The 15,164-nt window shown below is 44.5% G+C and overlaps 1 protein-coding gene and 1 long non-coding RNA gene across 2 annotated transcripts; one reads left to right on the forward strand and one right to left on the reverse strand.

Annotated features, from left to right (window-relative positions):
* Nucleotides 1–3,976: 3,976 nt before the first annotated feature.
* Nucleotides 3,977–7,963, reverse strand: LOC123457754. Its single transcript, XR_006635138.1, has 4 exons — nt 7,904–7,963; nt 6,439–6,533; nt 5,438–5,533; nt 3,977–4,395 (listed from the first exon to the last, which is right to left on the reverse strand). It is a non-coding gene; the product is annotated as an uncharacterized LOC123457754 (long non-coding RNA).
* Nucleotides 7,964–8,145: 182 nt separating this feature from the next.
* Nucleotides 8,146–8,937, forward strand: LOC101598210 (intraflagellar transport-associated protein-like). The gene is made up of 2 exons (XM_045142557.1): nt 8,146–8,150; nt 8,397–8,937. The coding sequence occupies exons 1-2, from the start codon at nt 8,146–8,148 to the stop codon at nt 8,935–8,937; spliced, it is 546 nt and encodes a 181-aa protein (XP_044998492.1).
* The last annotated feature ends 6,227 nt before the right edge of the window (nt 8,938–15,164 follow it).

Raw genomic sequence — 15,164 nt, forward strand, 5'->3', positions numbered from 1 at the left:
GGCTGCGTCATTGACAGGACAGAGCTGAGGGGCTCTGGCTTGGCAGGCCAGCCTTCCAGGCAGGTCCTGCCACATTCACTGTAAGGCCTGGCATGCCCTCAGGTTCACCTAGATGACTCAAAAGCATCCTGGGAGCTGGAGAGATGGCTTAGTGGTTAAGCACTTGTCTGCAAAGTCTAAGGACCCAGGTTTGGCTCCCCAGTACCCACTTAAGCCAGATGCACAAGGTGACGCATGTGCCTGGAGTTCATGTGCAGTGGCTGGAAGCCCTGGTGTGCCCATTCTCTCTATGTGCCTCTCTTTCCTCTCAAATAAATAAGCAGCCTCCTGGTTCCCCCTTCCACACTGGGGTTGGCTGCTTCTGTCAGCTACTGGTGGCTGATGCTGTTGCTTCCTTGCAGTCACCCTGAGCATCTCCTTGGAAGTCTGTCCTTCCTTCTCTCACTCACTGTCCCACTTCTCCAGGTTTCCCAGGACCCTTCATGCATCAGTCTGAAAGCCATGCCTTTCCCCAGACCTGACAATGGCTCCTCGCAAGCAAAACTGCATCTCAGTGGTGCTCCTTACACAGACTCTGCTGCTCCTTGGGCTTGTCTGCTGTCCTGCAGGCCAGCGCTGCCTGTGCTGGGATGCCCAAATTCTTGTCCCAGGTCCTCAAGGTTCCATGCACTGGTTGCAGTGGAGACGTGAAGATGTTTTATATGTGCCTGGACTGTACAGAGGTTACCATGGAGTGCTAGTGGCTCAGGATGGAAGTTTTCCCCAGACACTGTGGCCAGCTGAAGGGGCAGAGCTGAAAATCCAGACTGTCATCACTGGTTATGGATGTCAGACTTGAGGGGCAGGTGTTTGATGTTTGCCTAATGGTTATAGATTTTGTATTGGTCTAGTCTCTCCTTGTTACACCTGTTCACAATGGAAATGACTCTGTGCCATTATATGCTGGAAGTATATACCTTGTTTTTATTTCACGGATGCATATATGTATATATATGCATATATATATATTTTTTATTTATTTATTTATTTATTTATTTATTTATTTATTTATTTATTGGGGGGTTCAAGGTAGGGTCTCACTCTAGGCCAGGCTAATCTAGAATTCACTATATAGTCTCAGGTTGGCCTCAAACTCACAGCCACCCACCTACCTCTGCTTTCCGAGTGCTGGGATTAAAGGTGTGCACAAGCACACCTAGCTGTGTGTGTGGGTGTGTGTGTGTGTGTGTGTGTGTGTGTGTGTGTGTGTATATATATATATATATATATATACACATATATATTTATATTTATATATATGATGTACATAGTATGTGTATGGACATGTACATGGATGTATGTATATGCATATATATGTACATATGTTGAGTGTTGAGGATATGAGAATAAGAGAGAAAATGATGATTGCTCAGCAGTTAAGGGTGCTTGTTTAACAAGCCTGACAGCCTGGGCTTTACTCCCCAGTACCCACATAGGCCAGATACACGAAGTGGTACCAGCATCTGGAGTTCATTTGCAGTGGTAAGAAGCCCTGGTGTGCCCACCCCCCCCTCCCCAGCTTATAAATAATTTAAAATATTTTAGCCGGGTGTGGTGGCACACGCCTTTAATCCCACCACTCGGGAGGCAGAGGTAGAATTGCCATGAGTTTGAGGCCATCCTAAGACTACATAATGAATTCCAAGTCAGCCTGAGCTAGAGTGAGACCCTACCTTGAAAAAAAAATTTTTTTTTAATATATCCAGGGCTGGAGAGAAAACTTAGCAGTTGAGGTGCTTGCCTGTGAAGCCTAAGGACTCATGTTCTACTTTGCATGTCCTACGTGAGCCAGATGCACAGTGACACAAGCGCACAAGGTCACACATGCACACAAAGGAGCACATATGTCTGGACTTCGACTGCAGTGGCTAAAGGACCTGGCACACCAATTCTGCCTCTCTCTGTCTCACATAAAAAATTATATATCCAAAGGTTCAGAAAAAGAATAATCATACAAATTAATTGAGCAAGATGAAAAACAAGAGGAAGTTAAAGATTAAAAAATAGTATAAGAGGGCTGGAGAGATGGCTTAGCGGTTAAGCACTTGCCTGTGAAACCTAAGGACCCTGGTTCGAGGCTCGGTTCCCCAGGTCCCACGTTAGCTAGATGCACAAGGGGGCGCACGCGTCTGGAGTTCGTTTGCAGAGGCTGGAAGCCCTGGCGCGCCCATTCTCTCTCTCTCCCTCTATCTGTCTTTCTCTCTGTGTCTGTCGCTCTCAAATAAATAAATAAATAAATAAATAAATAAATAAATAAATAAAAACAGTGTAAGCTATTTGATCTTTCAGAATACTATTATTGCTAATAATAGTATTCTATAGCTCAGAGGTTTATTCTATTATTCAGGTTTCTAATAGAGAAAAGAGGCATGTGGCTTTTCAAAAATATTTTTTATTTATTTGACAGAGGGAGAGAATAGGTATGTCATGGCTTCTAGCCACTGCAAACGAACTCTTGATGCAGGAACCACCTTGTGCATCTGGATGACATGGGTACTAGGGACAAATCTGGATCCTTAAGCTTCACAGGTAAGCACCTCTGCTAAGCCGTCACTCCAGCTGCATGTGACTGACTGTTTAAGACCACTATGCAAATATAGGGGTGTTTGGAGGAAAAGGAAAATTTTAATGTAAAAATCACAATGTTCTAGACTGTTCATTCTATTCAGTTATTTAATCTTAAATAGCTGTATTGATATGACTAATTTTAAATTATCACACGACACGTATACCAACAAAAAATGCTTCAGGGCTGAACATGGAGCTCAGTGGTAGAGAAATTCCTTAGCATGTATGAGGCCCTGGGTCCAATTAATTATTCAGTAATCTTAGTATATTTAGTAAATCTTAAAAACAGTTCTAGAGCCGGGCGTGGTGGCGCATGCCTTTAATCCCAGCACTCGGGAGGCAGAGGTAGGAGGATCGCCATGAGTTCAAGGCCACCCTGAGACTACAGAGTTAATTCCAGGTCAGTCTGGACCAGAGTGAGACCCTACTTCGAAAAACCAAAAAAAAAAAAGAAAACAGTTCTAGGAATGGGGAAATGGCTTACAGATTAAATGCACTTATTTCACAGCACCGACATGAAGTCAGATGCAAGAAGTGGCACATGCATTTGGATTTGGTTTGCAGTGAAAGGAGGTCCTGACATGTCTATTCTCTCTCTCCTCTCCCCCTCCTTCCCTTCCTCTGCTCTCTCCCTCTGTCTCTCTCAAATAAAGACATAATTTATTAGCTGGCCGTGGTGGCACATACCTTTAATCCTGTAACTTGGGAGACAGAGGTAGGAGGATCATTGTGAGTTTGAGGCCACCCTGAGACTACATAGTGAATTCCAGGTCAGCCTGAACTAGAGTGAGACCCTACTGTGAAAAAAAGAAAGAAAGAAAGAAAGAAAGAAAGAAAGAAAGAAAGAAAGAAAGAAAGAAAGAAAGAAAGGAAGGAAGGAAGGAAGGAAGGAAGGAAGGAAGGAAGGAAGGAAGGAAAGAAGGAAGAAGGGAGGAAGAAAGAAAGAAAGAATTTATTTTTAAAAATTAATTCAAATGAAGTTCACTTGATATTGATGGTAAATTAAAAAATCAATAAAATTGGGCATATAAACAGTTATCCAATAACCACTTGGAATACACTCATCATTTTAAAATACTTTTTTAAAATTTTCTTTAGAGACAAGTATAGCTCGAGTTCAGGAAATAAAAAGCGAGCCATGTGGGGAAAGGCTTTTCAGCAACGCAGCTGCCTTTGAGGAACATCGCTCCTGAAAGCAACGCCTCACACAGGTCTGTATTTAGCCACAATAAGCATATTAATTCACCAAAAATAGTCAGTGTCATCACTGCTGTCAGGGACATAACGGATGTGAATAAACAAGTCTACTCCCCTCTTATAAAGGTTACACAAACAATTTTTAATTAATATTTAATAGTTAGGAAGATCAGTTAAAAATGATATAAATCAACACAAAACTCCGTGCAAGGTTTTGGAGGGGATGGGGATTCACACACTCATGTACGACTGCAAAGTGACGGCATGATCTTGGCAGCTGGAGGACTGCTGGGTTCACAGCTGATGGACAGCAGCCCGCGGGGGCGAAGAGAGGAAACGCCACACGGAAGACAATGACTCGCGGGCTCCTGTCACTCAGGCTGCTGCGCAGGTTAATACTCCCAGTAGCAAACACACGAGACCTTCAGGAGTAAGGAGCAACTGAGGAGGCCTCACGAGAGTGAGGCTGAAAAGGACAGCTATTCCACATTCCCGTGGGTCATCACGCGTGGGTCTGCAGGACAGGCCACTCAGTTTGCTGCGCAGGCGGGGCACCCACACATTCGTCCACAGAGGGACAAGACAGGAAGTCTAAGGCAGGACAAAGGTGGAACACTGCTAGAGTCTCAAGGTCATTCAGAGCTACTCCTGACACAAACCCTCACAAACATTCAGAAGAAAAAGTGGTAGAGCCAAGGGAGAAGAGTGCTTACCTAACATCCAGACTCAGACTCACCCATGCTGCACACTATGTCAGTCAGGTTCGTATTACTGGCAGAAATCACCCAACCAAGAACAGCTTTTGGAGAGGGGGGAAGGTTTATTCTGGCTTACAGATTCGAGGGGAAGCTCCACGATGGCAGGGGAAAATGATGGCATGAGCAGAGGGTGGACATCACCCCCTCGTCAACGTGAGGTGGACAACAGAAACAGGAGAGTGTGCCAATCACTAGCAAGGGGAAACTGGGTATAAAACCCATAAGCCTGCCCCCAAAAATACACTGAAGGCATTAATTCCCAAATCTCCCTCAGCTGGGAACTTAGCATTCAGGACACCTAAGTTTATGGGAGACAACTGAGTCAAACCACCACACACACACACACACACACACACACACACATGCACGCACGCACGCACGCACGGGGTGGGGAGAGAGAAAGAAAGGACAAATCACACAGTGGAAAAGGTTGGTAAGGCAAACCGCTCTGTGACATACATTCATTCTGAGATATTCTGGGCATTCATACCCACACAAACAAAAATGACTGGTTGGCCTAAAGTATCTTCTAGAGCCAGGCTACACATAGCTGATAGCGAGAACTGGTCACCTCAAAGTAGCTATGGGGGGAACAAAGGGGTGAAGTTCAATCAGAGAAATTGAATCAAAGTCTCTCTGGACTCCCAAGAACAGTGTCAGACTATACATATAATCCTATTCAATAACTGCACTCAAAACAAAAAAAAAAAAAAGCACTCATTTATAAGGGGAGGGACAAGAAAATGTCACAGAGAAATATAATGGTGGTGAGGGACAGCGTTCTTTGACTCTTGCTATACCTGAGGTATCCAGGTCATTCAAACCCACACATCCTAGATAAGAGTAGGTGAAGACCTTGAGGAATGGTTGCTTACCTGGCCTGAGGTGCCCTCCAGACTGAGGTGATACAGAGTCTCCTCAGTGAACTCGTCCACCCACAGGCAGGGAGTGTGGGCCGCAACAAGGTGACTCTAGGGTAGAACAAAGAGGTGAAGTCCAGTCAGGGACATTGTACCAAACTGTCTCTGGACTCCCAAGCAGATCTATATATGTGACCCTCTTTAACAATCAACTCAAGCACAAAAATACACTCAGTTGTATGGTGTGTCACACACACACAAATAGTGGTGAAAAAAACTCTCTGATTCATGGTATAACTAAAGTATCAAGTACATACACTCAAATACACATACAAAGCAGAGTTGATGGAGACACTGGAGGGCATGGTCAGTTACCTACTTGAGATTATTTCAATGCCCAGTTTGCATGAAAAGCCCTGCTGGCACTAGCCTGACGGCTGGAAGTGAGTGTTGTCCACCACCAGGTGGCTCTAGGGGGACAAAGAGTGAGGTTCAGTCAGGGAGATTAGACCAAACTGTCTCTGGGTTCCCAAGCACAAAACCAGAACAATACATATATTCCTATTCAATAATCACATTCAAGGGCTGGAGAGATGGCTTAGCGGTTAAGCGCTTGCCTGTGACGCCTAAGAACTCTGGTTCGAGGCTCGATTCCCCAGGACCCACGTTAGCCAGATGTACAAGGGGGCACACGCATCTGGAATTCATCTGCAGTGGCTGGAAGCCCTGGCGTATCCATTCTCTCCCCCCCCCCCTTTCTCTCTGCCTCTTTCTCTGTCTGTCGCTCTCAAATAAATAAATAAAAATAAACCAAAAAAAGTTAAAAAAACAATCACATTCAAGCACAAAAACACACTCATGTATATGGGGAGGAACAAGAAAGTGCTATGACAAAAATAATGGCAGTGAGGGACACTGTTCCTTGACTCTTGCTATATCTGAGCTGTCCAGATGATTCAAACCCACACACATCCTGGACAAGAGTAAGTGAAGACATTGAGGGAGTGATTGCTTACCTGGCCTAACGTGTCCTCCAGACTGAGATGGCACAGAGTCTCCTCACTGAACTTGGCCACCAGCTGGCACGGAGAGTGGGCCACCTCAGGTTGCTCTATGTTAGAACAAAGAGGTGAAGTCCAGTCAGGGAGATTGTACCAAGCTCTTTCTGGCCTCCCAGTTACATGCCAGAACCATATGTGTAATTCTGTTTAATAATCGCTCAAGCACAAAAACGCATTCAGTTGCATGGTGATGGACACAAAAGTGTCACACACACAAAACAAATGGTGGTGAGAGAAACTGCTCTTTGATGGATGGTATAACTGAGGCATCCAGTACATTAACTCCAATACACGTCCAAATAAGAGTTGGAGGAGACACCGGAGGGGCAATTAGTTACCTGACCTGAGGCTTGTCTTGCAAGGACAAGACTATATGCACAGCGCTGCCGAAACTTGCCCACCAACTGGCAGCAAGTTTTGGCCACCTCAAGGAGGTGGTGGAATTCGGTGGCAGAATAAAGAGGTGAGTTCAACAGGGAGATTGTATCAAACTCTCTGGATTCCCAAGCATACTTCCAGGCTTACATATATAATCCTATTCAATAATCAAACTCAAGCCCCAAAACGCTCTCATTTTTAAGGGGAGGAACAAGAAACGCCACACTCGAAACCATGGCGGTAAGGGGCACTCTTCTTTGACTCTTGCTACATCTAAGCTATCCAGGCCACTGAAGGCCACATGCATCCAGGACAAGAGGCCAGCAAGTGCTGGCCAATTCAAGGTGGCCCTAGGGTAGAACAAGCAGGTGGCCTTTAGTCAGGGAGACTGTACAAATACATTGCTGGACTTCCAAGCACATTGCCATAACTCCACTTATATTCCTATTCAATAATGACACTCACACCCAAAAACGCACTCATTTATATGCAGTAGGCTTGCCCAAGTGTGTCTCCTCCCTGTTTGGGGCACCTGTGCTTTCAATCAGGGGAGGGACAAGACAGGAAGTCTGGGGCAGGGAAATAGTGGCACACTGCTCCAGTCTCATGGTCATTTTGAGCTTTTGACATAAGTCCTCAAAAAACACTCAGGGAAAAAAATCTGGCAGAGCTTTGGGGGAAAGTGTTCAAACTGCCACTGTCTGCGCCACTTAGGGTGTACAAATCATCTCCAAGCCTGCGCCAGCCTGCTCTTCCTTTTGCTCTTTGTTGTTGTCTGAGGGACAACAAAACATCTTTCTCTCAGCACTGTCTAGTGAGCAGTAAACTGCCACATGCAGTTAACTATCAACATTCCAAGTTCTGTTTGTTCTATAGTCGAGGAAGTGAGGTCATTTCCTGTGTCTCTTTCTGAGACTCTCTTTAAAACAAGACTTTTTCAAAGTGGTGTAGAATGTTCTTTGCTTTCCTTCTCGTTTTCCACATGCTGAACCGGTCAGTTCTGTTGCTCATGGCCATGACTAGGTGCCCGCATGTTACTAACCAGGTATGATGGCTTCCACCTTTAATCCCAGCACTCAGGAGGCCCAGGTAGGAGAATCACTGTGAGTCCGAGGCCAGTCCGAGACTACATAGTGAACTCCAGGTCAGTTTGGACTAGAGACCCTACCTAAAAAAAAAAAAAAAAAAAAAAAAAGTCACATGTTCATTTCCACTAGTAACCCTTAACTCTCTGCTGATGGTCAGCCTATGATACCTCCATCCCTATGTAGCCATGGTTAATCCATGACGTCAGACCCCTCTCAATCTCCTTGTCTGAATATGATACCTCAGAAGGCATGATTGATTCCCTTTTCAGCCTATGACACATCAGTTCATGTTGCCCCTGTTAAATTCATTTTCATGACACTTGACTCTGGGTCCTTAGTCAGCCTATCACGCTTCAGACCCCTGTGGTGGTGGCTTGAATTAGATGCCACCCTTCAAATCATGTGTCCTGAATGCTAGGTCCCCAGTTGACAGCAAATTGGGAATAGGAGTCTCCTGGAGGAGAAAAATGGATCGAATGGACATTGTTTTAGAAATACAGTCATCTTTCTTCATGCTTCATCACAATATTCAGAAGTGGAACAGATACTGATTAATGAAAGCCAAAAAGTTGGCGGTTCCTTTCAAGGTGATCTGGTGCAGGCAGGAGATGTGAAGGTAGACAATTTTCCAGATTTAGAAGATTTGGACCTGGATGAAGAGAATGAGCCCCAAACGAGCAAGGACCTGCTGCGGCTGCTCCCTGGAGAAGGGGAGCCGGATGTGAGCGCCAGTGCTCCTCCCGTGCTTCCTCCGTGGACCAGGCTCGCCTCTGGGGTGAAGCCGAAGCCCAGCATGCAAAGAACACACAGCCAACGCGAGGAGCTACTTGGAGATGAGGTTCAACTCTTCTCTCTTGATGAAGAGTTTGATTATGACAACCTGACTCTCACCCCCAAGTTCACTGCTGAAGAGATAGAGACCCTCAAAGAGCTATCAAAGCAAGAGAGGAAGGACAGCGACGCAGATTTAGGGAAACCCCAGGACTGAGTCAATAGGCAGCTTAAAAAAAAAAATTCCTTCTTATTCAAGCCACATTAGAATAAAACATAAACCAACAGTGAAAAAAAAAAGAGGGACTGGAGAGATGGCTTGGCGGTTAAGCACTTGCCTGTGAAGCCTAAGGACCCCGGTTCGAGGCTCGATTCCCCAGGACCCACGTTAGCCAGATGCACAAGGGGGCGCACGTGTCTGGAGTTCGTCTGCAGTGGCTGGAAGCCCTGGCACGCCCATTCTCTCTTCCTCTATCTATCTGCCTCTTTCTCTCTCTGTCGCTGTCAAATAAATAAAAATAACAAAAAAAATAATTTAAAAAAATTAAAAAAAAAAGAATACTCCTCTTCAGGTGTGAGGGCCTGAGGAGGCCTAAGAGCTTGATCCCCAAGATCCAAATAAAACTGTTTGGCATGTCCACAGGTGTCTGTAATCTCAGTCCTGCAGGGGAGCAGAGACCTAAGAATATTAAAAAAAAAAAAAAAAAAAAAAAAGGCAAGTTCTGGGATCAGTAGAGGACACTGGCTAAAATAAGAAGGTATAGCAGAGCTATGGAGTAAGACATCTGCCATGACCACCTAAGCTGAAGGTCAGCTCTTCCATCACACATACACAATGAATAACAGTTGTTATTACTTATATATATATGCCCCACCTGTAATACTAATCTCCTGCTCTCAACTATAGTAACTGTCTCAATATTTATAACTGTGGTGGTTTGATTCAGGTGTCCCCCATAAACTTAGGTACTCTGAATGCTAGGTTCCCAGCTGTTGGGGACTTGGGAATTAATACCTCTTGGAGGCAGTGATTTGTTGGGGGTGGGATTATGGTATTATAGCAAGTGTTCCTTTGCCAATTTTGGCATATGCTCCTGCTGCTGTTGTCCACCTGATGTTGGCCAGGAGGTGATGTCCATTCTGCTCATGCCATTGTTTTCTCCTGTTATCATGGAACTTCCCCTCAAGTCTATAAGCCAAAATAAACCCTTTTCCCTACAAGTTGCTCTTGGTCAGGTGATTTCTGCCAGCAATGTGAACCTGACTGCAACAGTAATTAATGTTGGTTCTGAGGAGTGGTGTCATTTGCTACTAGACATGTGACTGCGTGACTTTGACCTTTTGGAGCTGATTTTCAAGAGGAATGTGGGAAGATTTGAAACCTCAGCCTAAGAGATGCCTTGCAATGTTATAAGTACAGCTTGATGGACTATTATGGTAAGAGAAAAAGCTTTGCCAGGACTGGACTAGAAGCAGTTTGTGTGAGGTTTGCTGTTATGGCCGTGTCCTGAGAAGTTGTTCAGGATTGCTTTGTACAGAAATGGATTGGTGTGAACAGAGGGATATGACACAGAAAAAAGTAAAATCTTTAGGTGAAACTGCTGCCCATTCAGCTGCAATTGAGAAATTACAACCATTGAGATTGGGCCAGCTGACCTGCACTGGAACAACAGAAAGAATGCAGTCTTTTGGAGCGGCCTGAATGCTGAAGGAATGTCCTGTTCTTCAAAGTCTGCTTTATTCTCTAGATTAACAAACTGGCACCCTATCTGGTATTGTAGAATATAAGAAATGCAGGAAAGAGAGGGTCACTGAATTTGCAACACAGTCTTGTGTTTTAGAAATGGACACGGGTAGTGTGAAGCAGGTTTGCTGGATTGCCTGCATGGAGAGACCCCATAGACCATGAGGATAGACCATGAGTCGAAGTGATGACCCAGTGGAGGTGCTGGGACCACAAGATGGCTGCTAATGAAAGCTGCTGGCCCCAGATGCTTTCCAGGACTGTGAGTAACTTAGCTGGAGGGGTGAAACTGGAACTCCAGAGACTTGTCAGTGGTTAGAATCATCAGACTTGGAAAATTGTCCCTGACTATAGTTGTTGGACTTGGAGCTACAGAATTTGATGCTTGCCCTGTTTAAATCTTGTATTGCTGAATATTTCTTTGCTATGCCCAATGCCATCTTTTGCAGTGTGTTTATTTTTGTGTCATTATGGGTTTGGGGGGGATTTTTGGTATTATGGCTCAGCTAAAAGACATTAGATTATGGGGATGCTTGACGATCATTAAGATTGATAAAAACTATGGGGACTTTGACAGTTGGACTGAATGCATTGAATTTTACATCACATATGGTTATCAGTTTATGGGAGGCAGGGGCGGAATATGGTGGTTTGATTCAGGTGTTCCCTATAAACTTGGGTATTCTGAATACTAGGTTGCTAGCTGACAGAGATTTGGGAATTAACACCTCTTGGAGGCCGTGTATTGTTGGGGGATGGGCTTTACAGCAAGTGCCCCCTTGCCAGTTTTGGCACACTCTCCTGTTGCTGTTGTCTACCTGATGTTGGCCAGGATGTAATGTCCACTCTCTGCTCATGCCATTGGTTATTTATTTATTTACTTATTTTATTTGCAAGCAGAGAGAGATAGAAGATAGACAGAGAATGGGTGTGCCAGGGCCTCTAGCCACTGCAAACGAACTCCAGATGCATGTGTCCCCTTATGCATCTGGCTTACATGGGTACTGGGGAATTGAACTTGGGTCCTTTGGCTATGCAGGCAAGCACTGTAACTACTAAGCCATCTCTTCAGCCCTCATGCCATTGTTTTCCCTGCCATCATGGAGCTTCTCCTTGAGTCTGTAAGCCAAAATAAACCTTTTATCCCACAAGCTGCTCTTAATTGGGTGATTTCTGCAAGCAATGTGAACCTGACTGCAACAATAACTGTATCAATTCAACTCAAACTACATAATCATTATGTGTGTGTGTGAAATAATTTACTCTGAATCACCAAAACTCCTATTAATAACTCTTATCACTTGGAGGTCTACCACTCTTTAAGACAATTACCAAAATGAATTATCATGTAACTATACACAAAAAATATAGTATTCCTCCATCTTTTATAACTATTCTAGATTTGTTTAGCTCCTTTATACACAACTAGTTTATTCTACACTAACCTCATTTCCATGGACCAAATGCAATTTGAAAATTCAAAAAGCAAAATGAAATAACATTTAAATACCTTTACCTCCTACAATGTTATCACTCCCTCTAGTTTTTATTATTTTTCACTTAAATTTAATGTATGTATGTATGTGTGTGTGTGTGTGTGTGTATATATATATATATTTTTTTTTTGTATTCAAGGTAGGGTTTTGCTCTAGCCCAGGCTGACTTGGAATTCACTATAATCGTCTCAGGATGGCTTCAAACTCATGGCAATCCTCCTACCTCTCTCTCCCAAGTGCTGGGATTAAAGGCATGCAACACCATGCTCAGATAATGTTTATATTTTAAAAATACATTTAAAAAATATTTTACTTATTTGCAAGGAGAGACAGTGCACACATGTGCTAGGGTCTTTAGCTGCTGCAAACAAACCCTAGATGCACATGCCGCTTTGTGCATCTGGCTTTACATGGGTACTGGGAAACTGAATTCAGGTTGTTAGGCTCTGCAGGCAAGCACCTTAACTGTTGAGCCATCTCTCCAACCCTAAAATATATTTTTATTTATTTATTTGTGATCAAAGAGTGAGAAGAGAGATAGAAAGAATGGGCCAGGGCTTCCAGCAACTACAAACTCCAGATGTGTCCACCACCTTGTGCACCTGGCTTTATATGGGTACTTGGGAACTTAACCCAGATCATTAGACTTTGCAGGCAAGTATCTTAACCACTGAACTCTCTCTCCAGGCCCCTAATGTTTACATTCTTAACATTTATTCTTTGACAATTTCCCACAGGGAGCTGTCTACAGCTAGAGCTTATCTGGGAAGAGTCCAACACCTCCAGAACCAGAACCTCCTTCAAATCATCTGGGGCTGTGGAGGCTGAGACAGCCAAGGCATTTGTTGGCCTAGCTCTGGCCCAGGCTCTGGGGCCAACCCTGGTTTTCCTCCTTGATGGCCAGGATGTGGTCCTGTGGCCCAAGAGGCTCAAGCCTAGCCAACGTCCCCAAGCTCCTGCCTGTGAACTTCTCCTCTGATGCAGCATCCCAGCACAGCTTGGGTCCCCACAGAACAAAGTCAGCAACTGGAGAAGAGAGAAGAGTGGGGTTCCTGCTTGTTGCTCCATAGAGATGCTCTTAAGTGTACGCAGGAAGTGCAGGCCTGTCTATGGAGGGTGCCTGCACTGTGTGCATGTCAACTGACTCACATCCTCACACATCAGCAGCAGAGAGGACAGCAAAAGCGAGCTAACGCTGAATAAACACCAAGGCCCACCCTCAGTGACTCCACCTTCCCAAGGAGGGACATTTTACATTCAGACCACCATAGAAGGTGAAGGCTGCTGCCAATAGCTGGGGCCCAGCTGGGGCAGGAGACAGCATGCAGAGTTTGCAGGCTGTGGTGATCTGAAAGTGGAGTATCCCCATAGTTTCATGTGTTTGTCATTAAGCTTCTTACTTGATCTCCAGCTGATGGAGTCTTTGGGAGATTAAGCCTTGCTAGAGATGGTATGTCACTGGGGGTGGGCCTTAAGGTTTATTAACCCAGTCCTACTGCTTTACTCACTCTTTCTGCTTCCTCTCTGCCTTTATGACAAGATGTGATGACCAGATGTCTGCTCAAGCCATGCCTTCCCACCCTGATGAAACTTCAGCTTGAAATTGTAAGCTGAAATAAACTCTCCTTCTAAGCTGCTTTCAGTTGGATGTTTTGTCCCAGCAATGAAAAGGTAATGGGTACTATTTCAGTTACCTTCCTTTTGCTGGTTCAAATTGCCTAACCAAAAGCAGCTGATGGGAGGAAAGGTTTTGTTTTGGTTTACAGTCTCAAGGGGAAGCTTCATGATGGCAGGGGAAAGCATAGCATGAGCAGAGGCTGGACATCACCTCTGCCTCAGCAGGTTGTAAACAGCAACAGGAGAGTGAGCTAGCACACCCCCAACAACACAGCACCTCCAGCAAGGCTCCACCTCCCAAATTGCCACCAGCTGGGGTCCAGGTATTCCAAATACATGAGCTCATGTGGGAAATCTGATTCAAACAGCCACATTCAGCCCCTGGCTCCCATAAACTGATGACCATTCATGATGTGAGATGAAATGCATTCAAACTTTTTAAATCCCCACAGTTTTTATCAATCCCAAGGCTGTTCAAAACATCTCCATGGTCCAAGATTGCTTACCTGTGAGCCTGTAAAAGCAAAAACATAATCTGCAGGCTAGGTGTGGTGGCACATGCCTTTAATCTCAGCACTTGGAAGGCAGATGTAGGAGGATCACCATGAGTTCAAGGCCATCCTTGAATGAATTCCAGGTCAGCCTGGGCTAGAGAGAGACTCTTGAAAAACAAACAAAAGAAATCATACTGCAAAAGATGACATTGGGCATAACAAGGAATGAATAAACCCATGCAAGATCTAAAATAACAGAACTAACATAAAATCCTATAGCTCTAAGTCTGACATCTACAACCAGTGACATGCTTTCCCTGCCATGATGAAACTTCCCCCCCAAACTGTAAACAGAAGGCTGGAGAGTGGCTTAGCAATTAACGTGCTTGCCTGCGAAGTCTAAGAACTCATGTTTGAATCTTCAGTGACATAAGTACACAATGTCACATATATGCCACAAAGGAGCGCACATGACTAGAGTTCGTTTTCAGTGGCTGAAGGCCCTGGTGCACCAATTTTCTCTCTATAAAATATTTTTTTAAAAATATCTAAAAGTAATTGGCTGAGCCTGGCAGTGGTGGAGCACACCTTTAATACCAGCACTCAGGAAGCAGAGGTAGGAGGATTGCCAAGAATTTGAGGCCACCCTGAGACTACATAGTGAATTCTAGGTCAGCCTGGGATAGAGTGAGACCCTATCTCAAAACAAAAACAAAACAAAACAAAAAAGTAGTGGGCTGGTGTGTTTGGTTGAGAAAATGTGGGCATGTTTGGATTTTGCACACAGAAGCTGAAGCAATTGTTTAGATTAGAACAGTTAAAGATGGGCCAGCTGCTTTGTATTGGGACAACAGGAATACTGGGTTTCTTGAAAGAAGGGGATATGACCAACAAGTATTGAAGGAATTTCCTGTTCCTCAAAGTCAATCTTTTTTTTTTCTGTTTTTTCAAAGTAGGGTCTTACTCTAGCCCAGGCCAACCTGGACTTCACTCTGTAGTCTCAGGGTGACCTTGAACTCATGGCAATCCTATCTCTGCTTCCCGAATGCCAGGATTAAAGGTGTGCACCACCACACCCAGCCTCAAAGTCAGC

The sequence above is a fragment of the Jaculus jaculus genome, chromosome 1 (assembly GCF_020740685.1).
Source record: "Jaculus jaculus isolate mJacJac1 chromosome 1, mJacJac1.mat.Y.cur, whole genome shotgun sequence".
Taxonomy (NCBI): domain Eukaryota; kingdom Metazoa; phylum Chordata; class Mammalia; order Rodentia; family Dipodidae; genus Jaculus; species Jaculus jaculus.